Source organism: Corvus hawaiiensis, chromosome 4 (genome assembly GCF_020740725.1).
Source record: "Corvus hawaiiensis isolate bCorHaw1 chromosome 4, bCorHaw1.pri.cur, whole genome shotgun sequence".
Taxonomy (NCBI): Eukaryota; Metazoa; Chordata; class Aves; order Passeriformes; family Corvidae; genus Corvus; species Corvus hawaiiensis.
In genome coordinates this window covers 22,497,314-22,520,791 of record NC_063216.1, presented here as the reverse complement: position 1 = coordinate 22,520,791, position 23,478 = coordinate 22,497,314, and the positions used below count along the sequence as shown (strand labels likewise).

Below are 23,478 nucleotides of genomic sequence, written 5' to 3'. Positions count from 1 at the left end.
CAGCTGGCCTTGTCACCTGTACTGGCTGGAAGAGAAAGAGCGACCTGGGGAGATCACCTGGCTGCTGAACCACTGCCCTGCCTTTCTTTGAGTTTAACCTTTGTATCTGTGAAGATTCCCGAGTTGTGGGCTTGCTAATGTGAACATAGCTCCTCTCTGCCTTGCCCTCCTCTCTGTCCTTGGGCAGCTCCATTTCTTTGTTATTAATTGGCTCGAACAAGATTTCCCCAGACACTTGGGCAGTTGTATCGTCAGCCAGCAATGCCCTAATTCCCTTGGACACGCAAGAGTCCCTTGTGTGCTACTCTACAACTGCATTTTGCAAGTGTTGCACTCCTCCATGATCCACCAAATTGATGTTCTGTGGTGATCAAAGATGTCCTTGTCCTCAGAGCAAATTCCAGCACACTTCTGGTAGTTTGCATAGGACACCAGAAATTGTAGCAGAAATCCTTAAGATGTCACCATCTAAAGCAAAAGGCCTTTGGAAATTAAACTCTTTTTCTCACAGATGACAGATTTTGCTACTTTGCTGAAATAATCACCACAAAGTTTGTCCTGAAAGGCTAAGTGGTTCACCTAGACTTTCACAAGAGGCATGGCAGCTATCACTGGTATCGGGGCTTTCTTATGTCATGCTAGGAATCTGTACAATCACAACTAATTATTTGTTGTTAAATGAGAAAAATTTCTGATTTTAACATCCCTGCCACTGTTACTAGGAAGCAAAGACTTTACCCCTCCTTTTTCACCTAAGAGATCTCTCAGCTGGGAGCAGCCAGACAACTTCTTTGAGAGGTAGGAATTAGATGATCTTTAAGGTCCCTTCCAACAAAAGCCACTCTGTGATTTTATGATTCTATCCTTTTTAGCTGCCTTTTAAAGTAGGATGTTGGTCTGTATTAGACAGCAGTGACTTCACTGAGGTTCACATAGCTACTGAGTAAAATCATATATCAGATGTTCAGAAAAACTAGATTTGAGAACATACTTGTTACAATATCAATCAAAGAGGCTGGAGATCCAACTGTAAAAGCTTCCCTGAGAACCATGTCAGGCGTAAAATACAATGCGCAAGGTAGAGCTGTATCATCACCTGTCAGCATCCTGGTACCACATCTTACATGGCATCCTGAGCTGATGTTGATAATGTTTTCCCTGTTACATTATTGAGTTCTTTATTCCTAGCATGGTGGTGAGTATCTAGAGGGCACAACCCCCAATGTTTTATTCACAATTTATATTTCATAAAAAATTGTGTGTTTTATTCACAATTTTGGCTGTTACGAGTGTTTCCAGTGTCTCCCTTCTTGGAGAGGACCAGCAAGAGCCGCTGAAAGACCTTTGAAACTTCACAGTTCCCCTAAGGGCTCCAAGAAATTATGTCCTTCCTTGAGCTTAAACCACGAAGATCCACCTTTTTACAATTCGAGGGATCATTTCTAAAAAGACTGAGTGTGGGTTCTGCTTCAGAAGAGTAAAAGGCATGCAAGTATTCCTGTAGCTTAACATGTCTGTGGATTTCAGGCTCCTTCACGTGGCAGGAGGACACCAGCTTCTGTCTGGGTCCTGGTCACTCTGCAGCCCAGCATGGTGGGGTCACCTTCTCTCGGGAGACTGCGGATCATCCGCATTTAAAGAGATCCTGGTTTACAACGAGCTCTCCCACCGTGGAGAGTACATTCTAATTGTAACAAGCTTGCAGATCACTAGATGGCCTCGTAACCTCAGAGATTTGGGCAGACCCAGGCTTGGGCTGAGGAATCGCCAGGTTTAAATCCCTGGCGCCCCAAGTGCTGCAGAATCATCACCCCGGTCAATGCACAAGAGCCTTTTCAAAACGCAGCACAAGAAATTTGGGACACTTTGCCCCATAGGGAAGCTAGAGAACCCCCATCTGTCACTCCTGTTGGAAACTGCTGGTATTCCCTAAATCCCAGATTTAGGGAGCAGATGGGACTGGAGATGGGGCAGAGACTAGGTGGGAGTTGTTGGGGAGTCGCAGGTGTCTCGGAGGGAAGCGAGCCCGTTTCGGGGGGGATCTCTCTGTGAAGGTCAGAAACCTTGGGGAATTGGAGGGGATGCAGGTGGGTTTGGTTCCTTGTCCAGCACCAATGGGTCACAGTCACTGCCATATGAAAATGTGGCCCCTTCGAGGCCTCGAAGGAAACACCAGTGTTTGTAGGTGCCGGTGTGTCGAGTGATTTACCTGCCACAGAGCTGTGCCCTCCTGAGGGACAGCAACAACACGGTGCCGTGAGGGAAGCCCCCCCTCCTGCCCACAGCGGAGAGGGTCTGGGGAGAGAAGCGAAGGGCTCTTTGGAGCAGCAGCAATATGAACGGGACGGATGGAGCAGGTGGAACAGGAACATGCAGAGAAGGAGCCAGAGGTCCCGCTTGCCCGAGGGGCAGAGCCGGCGCTGGGCGCTCCCTCGGTGGCTGCTGCCTGTGGTAGCTGCTGCTGTCTCCAAGAGGCTGGAGAGCTTTCTCTGGGCCACGCCGGATTGACAGAGCCCTTGATCTGATGTGCAAAGGGGAAAAAAACCCCTTATTTTCCCTGCTGTCTGATGCGGACGTATGTTATCGCTCCTTTTCCCGCGTGGATTTTATCAACGCTTTTAAACGCAGGGCTAGTTCACATTGACGCAAGTCTTCTAGAAAAGCCTTTCAAATGCACTAGGAGCGGAGCAAGCAAACGGCACCGAGCAGGGCTCCGGACTCGGAGCGGGGCAGGCACTGCAGGACGGGAAAGAGAACCGGCCCGAGCACTAGCCGAGGCCTCGGCGGCGGTGCCGGGCGCTCCGGCGCTGCCGCTTTAAGTGCGGGCGGGAGCGCGGCCCGGCGCGGCCCCGGGAGCGCGGCGGCAGCAGCAGCAGGAGGTACGTGTGGGCCGGGCGCTCCGGCCGGGCTGGGCAGCGGGCCCGGACCTCCCCTTGCCCCGGCCGGGAGCTGCCCGTGCTCCCGAGGCCTGCGGCGGCTTTGCCGCAGGAGCCCAGCGCCGCGCGAGTGGCGATGGCGGCGGGGCAGCGCCGGCCGCTCGGCCCGCGGTGCGGGCGGCGTTTGCCCCCGTCGCAGGAGCGGGCGTTGGGAGGACTGGCATCCCCCGAGGGGAAGTGGGGCGGTGTGGTTGGGCTTTGGAAGGCTCTTGCTGCCTGAAAAAAAAACAAAAACAAAACCCAACATAAATTGCGTAGAAATTGCGGGTTGGTTTGAGGGTTCGGGTTTTTTTTGGGGGGGGTTGGTTTGGAGGTGGGTTTTTTCTTGTGGGTTTGGCTACGTTTTTTTCTTCTTGTCCAAGTTCTCCTTGCCCCCTGATACTATGACTTATAGTAAAATGGGCAGACCAGGAGTGTCAAATGCAGGGCTATCCATCCTGCTATTCATCCTGATTTTATTCCCAGTAAAACGGGTGGGCCAGGAGTGTCAAACGCAGGGATATCCATCCTGATGCCTTCCCTCACTATGCGCTTAAGCTCAGTTTGGCATTTTGAGCACAGAGCTCTTGGCAGGTGTTTCTCTACCGATGATTAATTTCAGGAGAGTAACCATCGTGACAGGCCATGCAAAATAAACGCTACAGAATCTCAGACCTGCTAATTTGCAGCAATTCATGGAGAAAAGCCAGCATACAGCATTTGCTGACAAGATTTATCTCTCCGATTGATTGCAGTTAACATCATGCTTCCCTTAGGCAGATGAGGATTATAGAGCTCTGCCTTCAAGAAGGAAGGCATTTGCTAATTGCATTCATTAATTACATGGACTCTGCTGAATGGCATTCTCCAGTGTGGAAAAATGCAAAATGTTTGATTTTGTGTATTTATTTGTAATAGAAACATAAAGCCTTTAGCCAATGATTTAAACAAAGATTTAGTGAGAGTATCAGCCTAAACAACAAAGTGTGAAGTTCACAGCTTAATGTTTTAGTAAGTGATGAAACTAAAGCCAGTACTTAAAGCAGAGGCCAGCACACAACAAAAATACCACTAAAAATGTGTGAATTTTTTCTAAAGATACAGACAAATAAAGAAAAACTGATCTAATGAAATACAAAGTGTTAAGACTGTTTCATTGGCATATTCTTCCTGTTGTCCCTTTGTCTAGTTAAGGACAACCTGCACAGCTCTCAAATGGTGAAGATGTCCATGATTCTTTTGTTGTAAAAAATTGTCAGGGGTGGGATGAAAGTTGTTTTTCTTCATGCATCATTCTGCTGTTTTGTGAAAACCTCCAGAAGAGAGAAAACAATTGCAAAACAATGAGTTCAGTTTCTTGTCTGTTTGTACTTGTAGTCTTACTGCTGTGGGAGCACAGGCCTGAAATGCTTCTCTGGTCATCAGTCTCAGGGGTGGTTCAAAAGCTGTGCCCTGAAGCAAGGAAGTCTGAGTTACTGAAAAGAAATTAGAGAGCAAGGTGGGGAAGGAAAAAGGGTATGGAAATACTAAAGGATGGGTGAAGGAGATCTAAGCAGGAAGGCTAGAAAACATTTCCTCTCCCTTCAGACCACTTCTTGGTGAGTGTACTTGCAGGATCAGAATAGGAAAGGCCCAGGGTCTGCAAGAGATGGCGGGTGAGGAAAGTTTGGTGATGAAGTGCTGAGAGGCTCTTCCTTTGCCTCTCAATGCAGTGCTGTGGCTCTCCACTCTCCATTCTCTTGTTTCTTAAATGAATCGAAACTCTGACATACCAATCTTTCATTCTCCTTCACTGCTTTTGTGAAGTGTACTGCACACCTTGAGTGGTGTGAGAAGGCTGTCCAGTCTGAATGCATCACCTTTTAAAAACTTGATTTAAATGTGTTGGATTCCGTGTCTCTCTTCATACAGCTTGGAGCATGTTTATATAGTTTCTCAGAGTGGGCTACAGGGATGGAGGTCTGCTTTCTTCTACAGCTGACAGCATCCACATGAGACTATTGCACCATAAGACTAACCAATCCTTTAAAATACAGACTGATATGCAATGAATTGGGACTACTCTGGTTAAGATCAGGTTTGGGGATTTTTTTCTATTTTTACCAATTTTAGAGCTTGATCGATAAATCTTAGGGAGAGAGAGGAAATCCTTTAATTGCTTGCCTTTAAAAAGATGCTTTTGTATAAAAGATTCATCACCATTATAAAACTGGTAATTAATGGTGTCTCTTCAAACTACCTACTGATAACCATTGCTATGTCCACAGGCCCTGCAATGCCAGAGTCTTCCTGTAAAATCTGAAGATTCAGTGGATGAACCTTAAATGGGAGTAGATTGCTGTGTGTATATCTCCAGGGCAGAGGGAGAGATGTGTTAAAAGGTGGCACAGTTAATTTTTAGTTCTATCAGCTGTCCCACTAACTGGTTGTTTCTCACTGGATAAGTTTAGAGTTCTGAATGGATCCCTTGATATCTTCCTCCTTGAATACCACTTCTTTCAGGTTTAAGACTGGGCAAGGGCAAGGCATGTGTTTATGGGCACAAGAGCACAGGGACCGCCTCTTCTTAAAGTCCCTGGTCGTGCAAACCTTGAAGTCACTGAAGAAACATCACTCACGTAGTGTTTTTCTCCTTTCAGGAATTGTCATCCATCGCTATCAAAAAAAACACCCTGTGAGTTTGTTTCAAGCTTTGTGCCTCATCACTTGCTTCAGATAAGCTGTGCTCCGAGTTCTCCTGGGGAAGGTTGGTGTCCTTGGGGAAGCATGGCCTTCCGTGGCTGGAAGAGGCTGCTCCTCTTGGGCAGGCAGAACGCCCTTGGCAAGGTCTGGAGAAGCAGGAGGGGAGGCCCCTCTCTGCGCTGGAAGCGCTGCTGCCATTGGAGCGCGGGCAAGTCTCTGGACCCCGAGGTGAGAGCGTTTTTGGAGGAGAACACCGAGGTCACCAACAGCGGGCACCTCACACCAGAGATCCGGCTGCGCCTCCTCACCCCTCGCTGCAGGTTCTGGAGAGAAAAACCTGATCTCTGGCCTTATGGGGACCCCTTCTGGGCAATTTACTGGCCGGGAGGCCAAGCCCTCTCCAGGTACGCAGCACAGATCACCACAGCTGGTAATTCCAGCGTGCCAGGATGTCAGACCTGGCTCTGATTGTAGCAATTCCTAGTGATGTGTGTTTGCTATTATGGGTGCGTTATCTCCTCTCTGCTTATACTGGAGCGTCCCAATTTCTGCTGGCGGGCAGCGAGTTCCAGCACCTGCTGTGTAAAATAACTTGTATCTTTTAAGTAGAAACTTGTTATATTCAGTGGCCATGCGTTTGCTGACAATGGGGCTGAATTTGGATCCATGGAAGGGCTGTGCAGTTGTCATCAAAACCTGGTGAGGTGTTTAATTCTATCACTCCAAACAAGAGGATTGCTGTTTTGTCATAACATGTGTGGGTTTTTGTTGGAGACAGACAGGAGTATGGATGTGCTTCTGATCTGTTGAGAAAAATAGTTTAATGCTGATGCACTTGGAGTGCTGTTTAGCCTGAATCACTCTCCTCATCTAGGATTTCAGTAGCTTTACTGTTGAGACTTATTGCGGATTTTAGTCACATCAGAAGCCACATTTTGATTTTGGCCACTGACTGCCAAAATGTCTTTAATGTTCCCGATTCCCAAGAAGTAGTTAAGAGTTCTTTTATTTTGTAAAATCAAATCTCTCACTTTAAACACCAGGAAAAAAAAATCTTAATTTTTACAGCAGAGAACAAGCTGTCAGAGTCCCCACGTAGATGAAAGGGAAGAATCTGAATTGGGGCATTAGTGTTTTTCTGCAAGAAAGCATAAATAAGAAGGCAGTTTGGACCAGGTAAAAGATGAGTCTTACTGTTAAGTTATGAGTTGATTATCCTGCCATATAGATGAACTAGAGTGCTTCTAAACATGGGGTAAATAAAATAGATAAGTTAATCTCTACATTTTGTTATCATATGATTCATATGCTCAGATATTTGGGTGGCAATAATAATTATCTGGCATTTCACTACTTTATTGTCTTACTGTCTGTCTATGCACTGGTTTGATGTACTAAGACATGTCAGAAATCAGCTGCGTAATTTGGAAGAGTAAAAAGGGAGCATGAGAACATATGGTTGCCTCCATAACTGTCCTCCTTTCACAGCTGGCGTTTCCACAGCATCAAGAGTCTCCTATTTCAAGCTACTCCTCTTGGTGTAACCCAAGATCGCTGCTTAACCCAGGAGGGCAGAGACACTGTGTGCACTGTGCCAGGAGATACAGCAGCATCCAGCTGTCCTGAGTCACCACAATCAGCAGCACTAACTCAGTAACCACTCATTTGGGAACAAGGCATTTGCAGCATTAGGGCCACATCATGCCCTACACAAATTACTAATGGAAAGTCATGGCAAATCCAAGCAGAGCCCCTAGGAAGGAGAAACAGAGCACTTCTGTGGAGATCCCACGGCCTGTTGGTAAACTAGGGGCTGTCCTTAGAGGAGTGATGGCCTTAGGGAAATGTTGCTAAACATCTGAGATGCTGAGCCTCAACACCAATGTCCTGCACTTGACACTCTTCCTAGGCCTTTTGGTGCCATTCCTGCTCATGCTGCCAGGCCCAGACATTTCCATGCATCTATTCCCAATGTACACCAGTCTTAACATTTCTGTTACAGTTATCTGCCCTGGAATCCCCCTGCAAAAGCTCTGCTTATCAGTAGCCCTGTGTGAAGAGTCAGCCATCACTCTCCCTGTCAGAAGAGAACACAAATGTAGAACCCTTTCTTGTTTCTACTTCAAAAGAAGTTAGGGAAATTGGTAGCAAAATTATGGCAGTTTGCAGTAATTCATTTCACCCAGGGCTCTTTTCCCTGAAACATGGGCCTTTCCCCTTTGCAGCCAACTGAATTTCAAGGCAGTTGTTAAAGTTCTGAACCCTCTGCAATGGTTATATTATGATTCATAGTATTTAACAATAACTGGTGCCTGCCTTCTGTCAGTTCTCCACTTCCAGCCTAAAGGTTTCTCAGGATTTCTCTTGGCAGGTGTCAGCAGTTAGATGAAGATACCCTTTCTGCTCACCACAGCTCTGTTCTTTTTCTTGTTGCTACTCAGGAACAATGCTAAGCAGTCTCAAAGTATTTTCACCTCTGTCTGCATGGCTCAGGAAAATAAAGAGGAGAAGTTCCTCTTCTTCCAAGCAATTGCATAAGCAGTGTTCCAGGTTGATCGGTGGGCACCATATTCAGTGTGAATACATCATGTTTGTTCAGTCAGATTGCTTTTAATTTCTACAAATTCTTACTTTACTATTTCTTGTGCATTCTGATGAATTCTAGTTACCTAGAAGTGTCTACTTACCAGTTTATGTCTACATAACAGATAAGCTCACCTGTCAGAGAAGGATCTGATTGACATAAAATGTTGCTTACTTGGCTGAATTTCTTTTTGTTTGTGGGTGGGGGAGGAATAAGGGAGAAAAATGATGGTTCTTGATTTTTTTATATCATCAGAGACAAATAAGGAGCTTTGTGGCAGCTGCACATGTGGAATAGTGTTAAGGTACCACACTTCATTACATGTTTGGCAAGAAACTCTTATGCAGTGTAATGTAAACCTGAGAAATTTGCATGATCTTATGCACTGCTTTAACAGCTTTTATTTCTCAGGTATATTTTAGATAATCCACATGTGGTTAAAGGGCGATCGGTTCTGGATCTTGGAAGTGGATGTGGAGCAACAGCAATAGCTGCTATGATGAGTGGTGCATCCCAAGTCCTTGCCAATGACATTGACCCTAGTAAGGCCTTTTTTTTCATCTCTGTGTACAGATATTTACTAATTTTTAAAGCACCTTTAACACAGACTTTTCTTTGCTCCATTTGGGAGAAATTCAAGTTCCAAACAGAATCCTAAGAATGCTAAAAAGAGGAATGGATTTTGCCAGTATTGGAAGCTGGGTTGTACCAGCCTCTCTTGGCCCAGGTATGGTTCCATAGCTCCTTAGAACAGCAGATTTTCTGTCAGGTGTTGTCCATATACCATCACAGTAGGAGAATGGTTTGGAGTATGGACAACATATGAGAGTATGATTTGGACAAGAACTCCAAGCACAAAAGCAGCAAGTTGACTTCCCTGTAGAACCATAGCATTTTCCTGTGCTTTCATGTACATCAGGGCCTAGATTTTGCCTTTTTCTTCTAGACTTTGTCTTTCCATAATTGACTTATGAATACAGTTTCTTCATAACTGAATTACTCATTAGTTAGGAAGGAAGTATATCCATAGATTAAGGCAGTTATTATATTCTACTTCAAGTCATCAATCAATGATTGATTTCCATTGTTATCCATCCTAGGAATAGTTCTTCCCCGTGTCTTGGTGTAATGAGGATAAACTTTCATCACTTCAAGCTAGATTTTGACTCATAATGAAAGCTGTGGAAGCCCCCTAGATAGGATGAACAAAAATATTTGAGAGATGAAATTGAAAAATGTGTCAAAGAAATATGTAAAGGGGCTGAATGGCAGAATCCTAAAATGTAACTTTAATTTTCCTTTGACTTTTCTTCAGTTGCAGGAATGGCCATGATCTTGAACTGTGAACTGAACCACCTGAATCCCTTCCCCATCACCATTAAGAACATCATTAATTCAGATGCTGGCAACTGGGACCTCATAGTTCTAGGAGATATGTTTTATGATGAACAGCTTGCTGATGGGCTGCATCACTGGCTGCAGAAGTGCATCAGGATACACCAGACTGAAGTGCTGATTGGTGACCCTGGCAGGCATCAGTTTTTAAGCCACAGCATTCACAGTCAGCTACACAAAGTTATAGAATATTCACTTCCTGAGTGTACTAGACAAGAAAACTATGGGCTAACATCAAGTATCGTCTGGAGTTATCAACCCTCAAACAGCTTAGAAGACTCTTGAGCTGGCTTTCTATGAGATTTTGTCTCACTTGGTTGGCTTTTTGCAGGTATATAAAATGAAAATGGAAATTAAGCAGGGAACGTTATTTGTTAATGTGAAGCAGATTACTGTACCTTCAGTGGACTGATTTCAATCATACTCACTGAGGCTTTTGCTCAATTTGAGGTAAAAGCTACATGCAAACTGTGTTCAAAGAGGTCTGCAACTGAAGTGCAGATCTACAGACAACTTCCATGTAAGAGTTTGCATGCTTGACGTTTCTCATGTATATTTGTGTCTTGCTGACATTACTGTGAAATGTTTTGGATGTCCAGCATACTGCTGTGGGGACAGGGCTGTGGCTGAAGGACTACTGCACTGCTTCCACAGGCTTTTGCAGCTTATTTACAGAGAAAATTATTGCTGTCCTTCATCAAATTCTCCACTATATTAGCTCATAATATGCTCAACTTAAAGTGCCTTGCTCTTTTTCTGGATATCTCTGAATGTCAAAGTAACTAATTTGAATCTCCCCCTTTTCCTCTCTAATAAAAATTTCCTCTTCCTTGAAACTGCCAGAGTGATTATGTAGGAGTTGCACCCAAATATAAACTCTGCTTCTTGACTGCCAGCCAATGTAAAAGCTTTAATAAATAGAAAGTGACTAAATAGTGCCAGCTGTGGGATAACTTCATCCTCTCGAGAGTGGGGTCAAATGATCTACGTTTCCTACATTACCCTTTGCAAGGGTAAACCAGGCAATCTGCCATCTTGGGAAGCTGCTGAGGGATGAAGAAATCTTTACTTCTGTGACAAACAGAGGGTAACTAAATAAAAACAGGGAATAAAGTCTGATATAATTATTTTGCTCTTCCCTTGAGGAGATGCTGGACAAACTCCAAAATCATGCTCAGTTTTATCTGCCAACTAAGAATCACTTTTATCTGCTAAACATGGTCCAAAAAAAAAATCTGATCCTCAGGTAAGATGCTGTAGCTGTAGCCATTTGAAGAAGAAACCAATGCTTTCAGAGCAGTCTTACAGGAACTGTTAACTTTAGCAGTCAATTATTGAACAAGCAGTGATGGGGAACTAATAAATGCACCTACAACTATCCCAAGACCAGGTCACGTGGTGGAAGCTTACAAATGTGAAAAGGTGTGTGGTACTCACTCAGAAAACCATGGTATTCATGAAGTATGAGGTTTAGGAGCACAGTCAGATGTACATGGTTCTACAATCCAACAAGTTTTCAGAACTATCCAAACAGCCAACTTCCAAACTTTAATCTTCATAACAGTATGTGAGTATTCTGCAAGGCTGACAACAGTAACAATGTCCAAACAATACAGAATATGAAGCAGTAAGCACATACACGAGGTTCTTCTTCCACTTCCCCCAGTGCCTGTAAACATTTGTTTAAAATTACTGTGATTTAACCTAAACCAAAAAACATGCCAGTAGAGTTATGCAAATGCTAGACACTGTAAGGGCAGACTCAGGCTCTAATGGTGAAGGATTTAAAGTAACGTACGTTAAACTTTCAAACCTAAATACACAGTGTTACCTCGTTGCAGCGTTGTACAGCTTTTAAAGCACCAGGTGAGGATGTACCCCTAAGTTACACATTGAGAAGAAGCTGTAGGGGAAGATGGTAAATCTGCAGGCACACTTAAGGACACAGTATAAGCTGCATTTGCCTTCAACATGACAAATCCAAGGTTATATTAGCAAGGAGAAAAAGGATAACTTTGCCACTGAGGTTAGCAGTAGCATTGTTTCACAGGGCTGCCATATCAAAAATAGTGCAACACAGATTTATTGTCTAAGTGTTCAAAGGAATGATGGGCCTTGATTGATCCCAGGGATTCCACAGGCCATAACAATAAACTATTCTTTAGCAAAAAACCCCCCAAGGAAATAAAATCTGGTAGATTAGGTTATTAGGCCTTTATCTGGTGCAAAGATTTGCTGCAGTGACAGCTGTCAGATGCTTGTGGCTACTGGAGCAAAATCAGCTCCTCCTTGCAAGAATGGTTTGTACTGGTGCAGTTACACCCACAGGGACCACAGGAACACATTCATCACTGGGCTGAGACATGCACCAAGAGTAAGGGATTTAGGCGCTGGTCTTGAAAAATATGCTTTTACTTACACCTGAACAACTTTTCTAAATAGACTTGCACTTTCATAAACCATATAATCAACAGAAGAAACAAGATTATTGTCAGACATCATAATATCCTTTAATATCGGCAACAAAAAATACCTTCCATGCAATTAGACTTGAACTTTAAATAGATTAATATAAGACTGCTTTATTTCTGCCATACTTTAGTGTCGTTATGACAAGAGTTAAATGGTAAACATATTCCTTATGGTTGCCTAAACTCTTTAGGTTTCCAAATGTCATCAAATCCATGTTAGACCACCCTAGCTAAACTCTTCTACTTCCAGATCCAGAGGATGAACCCAGTGTGCTCCATGCCCTTACAAAGCTAAAATGGCTGGCATTAAGGAGCTTAATGCAGAAATCATTGAACTCTCACTAGAGGTTATGCTGGTTCAAGAAAGCCAAGGAAAATGACTTACAATTGTGATGAGAGCACTGCTCCATCATGTAATAAACTCATTCTACCATTCAAAAATTGTTTTTTGATATGACTATAATTGAACAATAAATTTATTGATTTTTTTCAGTTTCTGGGGGCCACTGGATATATAAACAACTGCATACAGCAAAACATACACTCTACCATCCTGAGATTTATGTGCTCAGATACTACATTTGGTCCTATTTCATTCACAGATATGCTTATGAGTACCAGTGTTTTGTTCTCTAAAAGGATTTTCATGTAGAAACACAGGCAAAAGCCAGAGCAAATTAATATTTGCCCATATATAAAATCCTTTTCTTAGTCATAGGTACTATGAAATTTGAAAAGTAACCATAACAATTCCAAAGCAGGTTTATGTTTACACATTCACAGGCTGTAATTTTGGATGTGTAAAAATCCAGCAAGTATTTGATGGTAAACAAGAACAGAAATCTGCAGCATCAGTAACATCAACAGAAAGGTACCAACATTTTTTATTCCAGACCTAGCAAAAGCACATGGTGAAAGGAGATTCTTTGTTACTACTGAAAGTACCTTTGTATTGCTGTTAATGCCACCTCCATTCACCAGTTCTGTCTGTTGATTTTTGTTAGATTAAACGCCCAACTTTACAGACACTTCTGTGTGTCAATGTTATATTTGGGCTCAGTACTTTAGTTGCAAGTACCATCCCAGAATACAAACTCAGAACACAGACTTACCTAAACTGGGTTTGTACATGTAGCTAAATTGCTAAAGGGTACTAAGTAGCAGCCAAATCCAGCACTTCAGGAAGCCTGAGCAATATATTCTGTGTAATATTAATTATAATTTAACCTTCCTCTTAATGAAGTATGATCAATACCAAGACAGACAGGGCTCCAAGGAGAGACAATGGGGAAGCCCAGGCTCATGGGCAAGGACTGGAATGGCAACGGAGACCTCCAGTGGGAAGCAGGAGGGATGCAACCTGGTGGTACAGAAGCCACCAGCTAGTTCTCCAAGATGCTTGTTTGCTGAAGGAGCTCTCCCACCTGTAAACTTGACACTCACATGTACAGGATAAATAATCAGTAAACAGTCCATGTTAGTTGCTTGATTTTGTTTGATATGATGAGTTGCTCTAAAGCGTCTCGGGAACGATCTGAAAAAGAACAAAAGAATTTCTTGTTACTCATTCAGAATATAGAGGTGGTGTTTGGAATTAGGTACACAATACAGTAAAGGAATTATACATCTGCATTTATGCTTCTCTTGCTATCACAATATCACACTTCAGATACATCTGTAGTAATCCAAACCCTCTTGGTTCTTTTGATTTACCAAGATATGAATATTGATCTAATATCGACACCCAGCTGAGACGGACAAAAACTCTCTAACAGTTTAGAGTTAGAAAGTGAATGTTTTATTGGCACTGGACAGCTGTGTGGAATAGCTTCCTAAGATGCAGTGTGAAGGTATAAATGGTTATAGAGTTTATTTATCCACAAAAGTTATGAATATCCAAAATACAAATGCATATTCATAACATTAACACCTCCCATTCTCCGCTTCGTATGGAAATGAGCTTTAATGTCATTAAGCATGCCTCGTGTGTGCTCTAAATTGAATTGGTGGTCTTGAATTGGGTCAGTGGTCCCAGATAAATGGAAGTAAGCTCATCTCCCTCATTCTGACCTTTTCCACCTTTCTGAACTTTAACAATCCTAATTACTTTAGTGACCTCCAAATTTCCTCTTGTGTGACTTTTGAATAGGTTCTCACAGAGGGAGGAAATTGGTAATTGTCCTTGTTCCCTAGACCAGCTTATCAATGTTCCTGTTCCTCGTTCTAAGCACAGCTAAACAAACATACAAATGACAAATAATCAATTAGTTAGTAATCAATTACTAACATCTTGAAAACCGTTTCAGGTCCAGCTCTCTTAACTATTTTAATTAACTCTAGCTGGGCCCAAATTCCTTCTTATTCTAACTAATTTCAACACAGCTAGCCTATAACTAAAATCTTTGTTTCTTTTAAATCTATGTTTCACTTTCTCCAATCACCTAACTGTAAAGCATCACCAACCAACAGAAGTTAAAATATCCACAGGCTGTCCTGCTCCGTTCCACTGTGTCTTGAATGGATGCTGTTCCACATTTTTGGAATAGAGCAGGTGTTTAAGATGCTAACATTTCTATGAAGTCTTTGGGTCTTCATCAGCATGCTGAAGGGGAAAAAAAAATCCAACTCCCAAACAAAAAAAAAAATCCCCTCTCTGAAGGCTGCCATATCTCAAAGCAAAACTCTCACCTTGCTTTGAAAATCTCAGTGTACGATGATTATTTTATCTAGTAAGTTATTGTTTGTTTGGGATTACTTAGTGTGCTTTTTCAGAAAGCAAGAAGGTATGATCAGTAATTAATTATCTTCTTACTCCCTGTGTGATTGGACCTACCTGTTATCAGTGGGCATCCGTGGAACAGAAAAATGTGTATCTTGGGACAACAAGTAAGGACGGCTTCTACGGCGATATCAGTCAGATTCACACAGCGCTCCATGTGGATCTCCTGTCAGGAAAACAGGAATGACAGCAGCCTGTCAGAGCACAGAGAATTTTAGAGGCAAAGCTTTCCTTTGCCCAACCAGTTTCAGAAACCCCCAACCAGAAGGAATTATGACCTCTGTGTATCGACCTCATATGTGGTCCTGTACAGACCAGGAAAATACCCTAAGGAAAAATAAGACAGCTTTTCTGTGAAGAATCTAAACTAAAAACATAAACCTGAGTTTTTCCAACATACATGTACCATTTAAGACATCTGAGAAAACTCTTCAATGAGATTGAATGGTGTTTGAGTCCCATCACTTTGCCTATGACATTCTCCTACCAACTGGTTGTCCAGGAGAACAGAACCCAAACTAAATTCTGGTGTTTCCCAAAACAGGAAAGATTTATGAGCCTCTGCTGAAGCTCCTGGTATTTCTATTTACCTACATGGTTCCTAAAAGAAATCAAAGAACTTCTTCAAGATTAGACTAAACCCTGCTCTTTTCTTCATTTCTCTGCAGCTGTACAACTCCTACCTCTACTACTACAACTACTACATGCTAGGAAAAGATGAAAAGCAGAATAAATAAACGGATTATTACCAACATTTTTCCCCTCCTCTAAATTGCCTTACCTATCAATAAATATAACATACAAGAAAAAAATGCAGAAAGAAGACCATCAAATCTAATGAAATTAGGATTTGGTAAAATATACTCTGGAGATCAGAAGGTAAAAATAAAAAAATTTCTTATGGGAAAGTCTTTCCAATTTATAAACTCCAAGGATCTTGAAAGAGGACAGAAATGAAAGTCAGTAAATACCCTCCCTCAGAAGTAATGCTGCTGCTAACAATAATTATAATTTTAAAATGCAGGTATTTTCTTTTGTTCATCCCTTTTTTATTAGGTTAAGTCAGTTACCTTTAAATTCTTTGAACAAGTTCCACTCACTAGTGCTACAACGCCATCATCTGTTACCTGGAGAAAAAACCACAATGGATTAAAGCTCAGTTTTTTCAAACACAGCTATTTGGAAGCAAAAATGGCATTAATTTATTCACTCCCTGAAAACAATGAATACACTTAACACTACAGTATTTTCTTCCCAACTAAACTTGTAGAGAAAATTATCCAAGGTGGTTTTTTTTCATTCTGTTAAATACTGTTTCATTTTCCTGCCATGTGATCCATCCTGGCTTTCTGCAAGGATGTTTCCAACTGTGTCACTGCTATTTCTGCAGCTTCCTTGTCTCATTTAACAGTGGGTACACTAATACGGTCAGAGCACAGCACTTTTAATTTATAGATTTTAAAAGCATTTCTGCTCTACCTAGACCAATTTGGGTTGGGGAAAGAAGTAATCCTAGCAGAAAAGTAAAGAAAAAAAAAAAGTGTAAACTAGTAGTTACTTGAGAAGCTTTTATCTCATTTAAAATAGACACAGGGAAACAGCTATTCTCTATAAAGGAAGAGAGGCAAGGAAATAAAAAAGCAATGAAGGAAGTCTGGAGAAATAAGAGTTAAATGGCAATAAAAAAAAATTACCAAATGAAATATTAAGACTCTTTTGACATCCTACTTTGGGAAAAATCAAAAGAAGAATAGTATCTAAAATAAGAACCTCCTACATGTTTTCCAGAACTGACATTTCATTGTGAATGCTCAGTACTGGACTCACATTCAACATAATTACTCACCATCAGTGTCAATTGAATGCCACACTTACTGCAAAAAACCTTTCCCTCACTACATTATCTCACTGTAATTATGAAATATGTTACAGGATTGCTTTTGCAGCTCATTTCCCCCTTCTCATGCTAAATACTGTTGTTAAATCCTCTTCCCTGCCATTTCTGACATTTAAAATGTCATTCTTTCAGTGCTGACTTTGTAACAAAACTCTGACAAGCCATTCAGAAAGCACAGTCACTCCTAAACAATCATTTAATTATGGAGTGTTTACTTCTACTAGGGGCTTGAATTGTTTGACATCCTAGATTATTACCCACATCAGTTTGTCCTAACTGAAAGCAGGCAATAATCTGTCCAAGATTCTACTTTCTTTAAATGGAGTATTTTGGATTACTTTACAACTTAAAGAAAATGACTGCACTAAGTAAAGTTACTGAAAAAAACCCCTAGGCAGATTCTAACAAAAGTTTGTCATTGCTTTACCATACATGCTGTAATACCAAAATGTGTACTTTTCCAGTTACCACAAGCAAAATATACCTTTCCTTTTCCTTAAGAGGGAGAAATTAGAAGTAAACTATGGTTCTAAATCTTGTCAAGAGTAGAGATAACAAGATCCCCTTTGAACTTTGTCATGAGAATCTTAAAAAAGAAACAAACACAAGTCAATGGGCCAATTGCCACCATAGCTACCTGAGTAGATGAGAAGTCCACACTGTGAAGAAATTTGCAGTGTTCTCCTAGTGCCTGCAGAGATGCATCCATGATGCCTGAGCAGCTGCCCAGGTTCACTATTTGTAGGAATTGGCAGTTGAATGCAAGAGCAAGAACTCCACTGTCAGTTATATCACAGCACCTTTTGAAAGACGCTTCACGCAGGTAAGGACAGGATAAGGCCAGTGCTATGACTCCTGCCAAAGAAACAACACTTGACAGCATTATTCATTCTTTAACATAACCACCATGTCCAAAGGCTCTGGAAGTTTTGAGGAAGGAATAATTAAGATAAAGTGGAAAACATGTTCAGCATAGCACAGTTTTACCAGATATCTAGCAGAAGAGTAACTTGATAGCTCTCTCCTAAGATAATTAGTGCTCTAGGCCTGTAATTTACACCACTGAAGAGACTTTTAATTAGTATTGGGGTGGCATGGGGCATTTTTTAAAGCAATATTTACCCTAGACATTTTCTTTGCAGTTTATTCCAATCTAATAAGAAAAATAAGCCAGAAATAAGATCCCAGTTATCTGTGCACAGATAACACACCTTCTGACGTGATTCCAAATCTGTTTTCCTTGCAAGAATTTAAGTTGATTTTTTTCAGCTGCTTGCAGTTATAAAGCTGCAATAATGCATTATCTGAAATATCACAGTCTCGGAGGTCCAGAGACTCCACAGCAGGGTGCAATACCTGTAATGAAAACCCACCATTTCAGTCAAACTCTGCTATGCCATCAAACACCTACATTTTTATATAAAATACTTGTAATATTAGACATCATGCAGAACTTCACAATAGAGGGTGGGGTTACCAGTCCTAGGAACTAACAAATCTAAAGAAAATATGGTCTATTTGTGCAACAGTTCAGCTCCTACATTATGAACTGTTTCTGTGACATGCAGAGTAGAAACACATTAATCCTGCTACTTAAACAATGGAAATACAATCTTGGTGGTTCACTTGCTAGCAGTAGTGGTTCTACCAGGACAGTACCCTCACACTTGCTAGCACAACTTTGGGGGCAGAAATCTGCAGTGCAAAAAAAAAAAAAAAAAACCACCCTAAACCTGCATAACAGGTAAGAGTGGTATTTGAAAGATATTTCCCCCCAGAGTGTTTTCCTCACCCCCCCACACTCTTTTGCTCTTAAACAAGCACTCTCATTACCATACCATGAGGAGGTACCAAATTCTCATCAAATGGGATCTTTCACTCCCACAAGACCTAGATTGGAATTTTTGTAAAATCTTTCCCAAGAGAACATTTATGAAAGTTGGACCCAAAGCAGTGGAAGGCCTCAGATTTTAGTAACAATAGCCATATACTCCCTTCAGCTTGTCACTCCCTTCCTTAACTCCCAAGGACAGGAACATAAATTTCCATAAACTAGCAAAGATAACAGCACAGCTGACAGGCTTGTTAAAGGCCTATTTCTCCTCTTGTTCACTCTAACAAGGTACAGCAAAGATACTACAAGGAAAATGGACTGTTTTGCAAATATATAACATTTTTTGATAGACAAAGGGTGGTCTGGATGCAGCACACAAAAAAAGACATTTAAAAATACAGGTTTATATCCTGTGGACACATGCTGAATGACCTTATAAAACTTTATGGTAAAAGGGATTTAGAATAAGGAGTTTGGCACGCATGTGGATGGCTGCTCCAAGCAAAAAGCAGAATAAGGGGGAAAAAGATGCATGATAACACAAATTTGGACAAGAATAGGGAGGTAAGAGATTAAAGAGAAGTTTATACAAAGGTTCAGATTAAAAGAATTTCAACTGAAATTTAACTTTAAGCAAAATCCCTTAAAAACCCCTGAAAAACAGAGAAAAGACATGAAGGACATGTATAAAAACAAATGAGAAACTGCTAGCAAAGAAAGCTAAGGTATAATATGCCCAAGGAAAGTGATGACAACTAAGGATAGAATTGCAAGAAATTGCAGGAACAGAGAAAGGAAAAACACATGAAAAAAGAACCAGAGCGGAATTTCCCAGTGTCACATGGAAAATAGGCTCCAAGAGAAGGCACTGATCAACTGCTGAATGAAGACAAATATAGATCAGACTTTAGAAAGAGACAGCAGAAAAGTCTGTAAATTAAGGTCTCTAGTTTGTTTACAGACTAAAAATATCCTAATGGATTTTGTGCATTTATACACACACAATCACATGGCTTTAATTATATAATCTCTTAGGATGTTTTGAAATCTTTCCTTACCGAAAAGATATCTTAAACCGGATTTTGTCCAGTCAAATTTTCCAAAATAAGATAAATTCATAGGCCTTTGATTTTTTACTCAAAAACTTACTTTGTGTAAGCACAAAATCATTTTATCTAAAGCTAAATTGTTTTGTTTGTAAGTTTTCCACAGTGCTTCTGCTTCTAGTCTTGGCTTCACCAAGAGAAACTGATAATATTTGTCTGTTCTGAGTTACAGGTCAAAGCAGGAATGCACAAGGAGTCATTCATTTTCTGTTTCACCAAGGCCAACCTTTAGCTTCCCTCAATTCTCATACCTCCCTTTGAGGCTGAACAAGATAACAGTGAACAGATACCAAAACAGATGTGCCTCTGAATTTACAGCTGAAGAAAAGTCATTAACTGGTGTCATACTGAAACACTGACACACACCGTAAGCAAAAGGGATGGGAGAACCTGAACTATCAATTTCTAGCTCTGGCATAATTACATTTCAAGGAACCAAAATTGAAATAAATTATATGGAGATGGTGTGCTTACTGGCAATGGAATTCTACCAACAGAATTTTAACAAGTTGCTGAAATCCTTTATATAATATATATAAAATAAATTATGCATGAGCTTCTTGAAACACACTACACTGAGGAACAGACTGGTGCGCTAGAGAGGCCACTTTCCCCTCCTGAAACAGACAGTATAGTTTTGAATGGGTTCTTACCTCACTGATATTTGCATCAGTTATTTGCCCTTGCCTACTCATTAGTTTAATCAGTTTATCCTTTATATTGGGTGGCAACAACTTAATATCTGCAGAGTATCTGGAAAGGTTCTTTGTCAAACACTGAACGCATCTGAAATAAAGGGAAGTTACAGAACAGTCAAAAAGAGGCATTACATATTAGAACTAGAACAATCAAGCCATAAAATGTCTTCTTCTGCATCCAGCTATGGTTCCCTCAGACCTTATCAGCTCCAGCTGTTACATGCTACCAGTGATTCAGCCGTTGCCCTTTGGGGTCAATCAGCTGATCCTTCTGTGAAAGTGTTCCCCAAGAAACTGAAGGCAAAATTAGCCCCTCAACTACTTTTTTCTGTGCCCTCCTCTTGCTGTCTCTGAAATTCTCAGTTGCAGTGTGAGCTGTTCAGCATCTGATCGGAATGAAAATCCCCTTGACAAAAACTCGGAGGACACAGAAACAACACTGCCAGGACAAGTGGCTGAGTGCAGGGGGCAGCAGCAGCCTGGAGATACGCCAAATTAAATTTAGCGTGTAACCGTAGCTCTGGAGTCCCTACAGGCAACAAAACCTTGTCTGGCATCAGAATGCCACCAAACTGCAGGAAATTAAACTCGCACCAATTAAAAACTATAGAAAGTCAAAATATTAATGCTTTATAATCTGACGGGTAGCACATACTTAAGGCAGGAAAGAAGCAAGATTTAGAGCACAGAAGCACATTAAAAAAACCCCAGTGAAGTTAACACAGTGCAGGAAGAGCACCTCTAGCAGGTCACTGCAGAAGACACTGTATGGAGGACACTGATTTCAAGCAGAATCTGGGCAATTAAACCCAAGCCTTGCCTGCGGAGACCCTCATAAACCTAAGCACACACACCACGAACACCTTTAACTCATTCCTGCAGAGAAGATGTGCAAGAATTCCATGCCTTCACAGAACCTCCGTGACTGCTGGATGAACTCAGCTGACTGACCAACAGAGAAACCTGTACCAAGCTCTGTCTCAGCATATATAGGTTACCCCATCCACATTCTTTGTTTTGAGATTAAACAGCTTATCTGTATACAACATTCCTTTACTTGACTGCAGAAATAAGGAATAGTTGTTTACCTCTAAAAAAAAAATTCTTATCAAAGACAATAAACACACCACTTATTATCATCTCTAAAGACCACAGATGTGAACTTCCCCACAGGCAGGATCTGTGCAACGTGGGGAGCAGAAAGCAGGGGCCTGTCTCACTAGTGCAGCCATGCTTCAAGAGGCCTCTCAGTCTAGACCAACTACTTAGTTCAAATTTGCAGAAAATACTCCAAACCCAATGCAGATACATGGAAATCAATGTGAGCTATGCCAAGTATTCTAGATACATTGAACTGTCTCTTACCATGGCATATTAAATTTAGCTTGAATGGTTATTAAGATTAATCACATTCTTTTCAAAAAGCTGGTTGATATTCTCATAGTACATTACTGATCTGCAGTTTAAACAATTAATCATTTAAATTATAAAGGTTTTCACAGTAATTCTACTTTATAGGAAACTATAAAACATTTATTGGCTACACCATGGCAACTATAATCTCATCTTCAGTGCTTTAAGGTGCGAATAACAATCTAACTGTACTCTTTGCTAGCTATTTTTCTTTTATCTTTCAAATGAAGTATTTTATTCCTGTGCTGCTTCTAACTTCCTCCGGAACACAAAGGAATTTGACATTGACAGACAACGCAGGAAATAGAAATTTTCAGCTGCCCTTGAAGTTGCAAAATAGAAATTAAAAGACTAACTAGCAAATTAGCTAAAAGAATAAAAAAGTAGACACACAGGATGCTAAATGTAACTGGAACGAGTGGATAAACAGATAATAAAGAATATAGTGGCTTTTGTGCCAAAGTTATGTAACAAGAAGCAAGAGCGCATGCCATAAGAGAAGTTCAAGGCAAAGTCATCTTTTGCAACATTGGGGACACTCGGTGACCACCAGAGACCCCTTCAGACGACCCTCTACGACCATAAAAGGACTTCTAATAGGAGGTGGATGCATGCACATTAGTTCTAGGAAAGTGATGTTTATATATTAGCCAGGAAGTACATTTTAAAGAAAATGTATGTGCATGATGGAATAAACACCTTGTTTTAAAGTGTCACGACACTTTATCCTCCAGATGTCTCCGGCTATGCAATAAAGAATGCCTGCTTTTTAATACTTCGAACTGTGTTAGAAAATCTGAACATGAAGAAAAACTCAAAACAAAACACCATTCACTGGATTCTCTGGGGCCAGGTGAAGCCTGGGATCCTCAGCCGCTCCTCCACATCCGGATCTGTCAAGGATCATCCTGTTACCTCCCTGCCAAACCTCGTCACCCCTGTCACTCCTGTCATTCCCTGTCACCTGTCCTGTAACTCCTCCCAATGGGGCACCTCTGACAAACCCTGCCACCTCTCCTGCAGCTCCCGAACGCTGCCGAACCCTGTCAGCACCCACACTCGCTGCACCCCCTCCGCCGCCGCCGCCAAAGGCCGGCCGAGCCCTGCCCCCCTCCCCGGCCCGGCCCCTGTCACAGGGCAGGCAGGCGGGAGCGTGTCGGGGCGGCACTCACAGGTCCAGGAGGAGCCGGACTTCCTCGCCGGCGCCGTCCCAGCTCATGGCGGGGAGCGGGGAATGCGGCGGGGCCCGAGGAACACGGCGGGGAGCGGGGAATGTGGGGACGCCGGCCCGGCTCGGCGGTCGGTGCCGAGATGGCGGCGGCGCTCGGGGATGACGGGAGATGTAGTCCCGCTCCCGGCCCGCCTTGGAGCGCCTCGGGGTTGCGCGGGGAGCGCCTCCCGAAGCGGCTTGGAACGCTGAAACACCCCACAGCAAAAAACCCGGGGCTGTCACTCTCCATTTCCAGAGCTTAACAGTTAGGAGAAAGTGTCTTGCCAAGCCTGGAAGAAGTACAGGGGAGGTTGGGAACCTTCAGGCAAGGGGCACAATGGTTTTAAGGGCCCTTTCTCTCCTTGCTGCCATCAGCGGAGTCATTCCACAGCAGCGGGTTTCCTATTACCTCCATCCATCTGCAGCGGTAAGAGCCTGCTGTCTACCAGCTCTTTCGTCCTGCAATCAATTTTGTCTTTGGTTCTGGGCTTTTT

General features: G+C 42.0%; 2 protein-coding genes across 5 annotated transcripts; one reads left to right on the top strand and one right to left on the bottom strand.

Moving 5' to 3' along the window:
* Window positions 1-2,434: 2,434 nt before the first annotated feature.
* On the top strand, window positions 2,435-10,509 carry ETFBKMT (electron transfer flavoprotein subunit beta lysine methyltransferase). Its single transcript, XM_048301527.1, has 4 exons — window positions 2,435-2,879; window positions 5,555-6,001; window positions 8,593-8,723; window positions 9,497-10,509. The coding sequence occupies exons 2-4, from the start codon at window positions 5,682-5,684 to the stop codon at window positions 9,859-9,861; spliced, it is 816 nt and encodes a 271-aa protein (XP_048157484.1). The 5' UTR covers window positions 2,435-2,879; window positions 5,555-5,681; the 3' UTR covers window positions 9,862-10,509.
* Window positions 10,510-12,064: 1,555 nt separating this feature from the next.
* On the bottom strand, window positions 12,065-23,249 carry AMN1 (antagonist of mitotic exit network 1 homolog). Of its 4 annotated transcripts, XM_048301526.1 has the most exons (8): window positions 22,947-23,036; window positions 22,474-22,667; window positions 20,317-20,449; window positions 17,935-18,079; window positions 17,361-17,578; window positions 15,897-15,953; window positions 14,881-14,992; window positions 12,065-13,581 (listed from the first exon to the last, which is right to left on the bottom strand). In XM_048301526.1, the coding sequence occupies exons 3-8, from the start codon at window positions 20,356-20,358 to the stop codon at window positions 13,508-13,510; spliced, it is 648 nt and encodes a 215-aa protein (XP_048157483.1). In that variant the 5' UTR covers window positions 20,359-20,449; window positions 22,474-22,667; window positions 22,947-23,036; the 3' UTR covers window positions 12,065-13,507. The 4 variants fall into 4 exon arrangements, with proteins under 4 accessions (XP_048157483.1, XP_048157481.1, XP_048157482.1 ...); XM_048301524.1 differs by lacking the exon at window positions 22,474-22,667 and having other exon boundaries at window positions 22,947-23,084; XM_048301525.1 differs by lacking the exon at window positions 22,947-23,036 and having other exon boundaries at window positions 22,474-22,891.
* Window positions 23,250-23,478: the final 229 nt, after the last annotated feature.

Excerpts from the sequence above, each read along its gene's own strand:
- AMN1 (XM_048301523.1), bottom strand. The coding sequence starts at position 23,234 with ATGGAGAGTGACAGCCCCGGGTTTTTTGCTGTGGGGTGTTTCAGCGTT. Across the intron at positions 18,080-22,946 it reads GTCCGGCTCCTCCTGGACCT|GTATTGCACCCTGCTGTGGA; the intron begins GTGAGTGCCGCC and ends TTTTCATTACAG. Across the intron at positions 17,579-17,934 it reads ATTTGGAATCACGTCAGAAG|GAGTCATAGCACTGGCCTTA; the intron begins GTGTGTTATCTG and ends TTTCTTTGGCAG.
- ETFBKMT (XM_048301527.1), top strand. The coding sequence starts at position 5,682 with ATGGCCTTCCGTGGCTGGAAGAGGCTGCTCCTCTTGGGCAGGCAGAAC. Across the intron at positions 6,002-8,592 it reads GGAGGCCAAGCCCTCTCCAG|GTATATTTTAGATAATCCAC; the intron begins GTACGCAGCACA and ends TTTATTTCTCAG. Across the intron at positions 8,724-9,496 it reads TGCCAATGACATTGACCCTA|TTGCAGGAATGGCCATGATC; the intron begins GTAAGGCCTTTT and ends ACTTTTCTTCAG.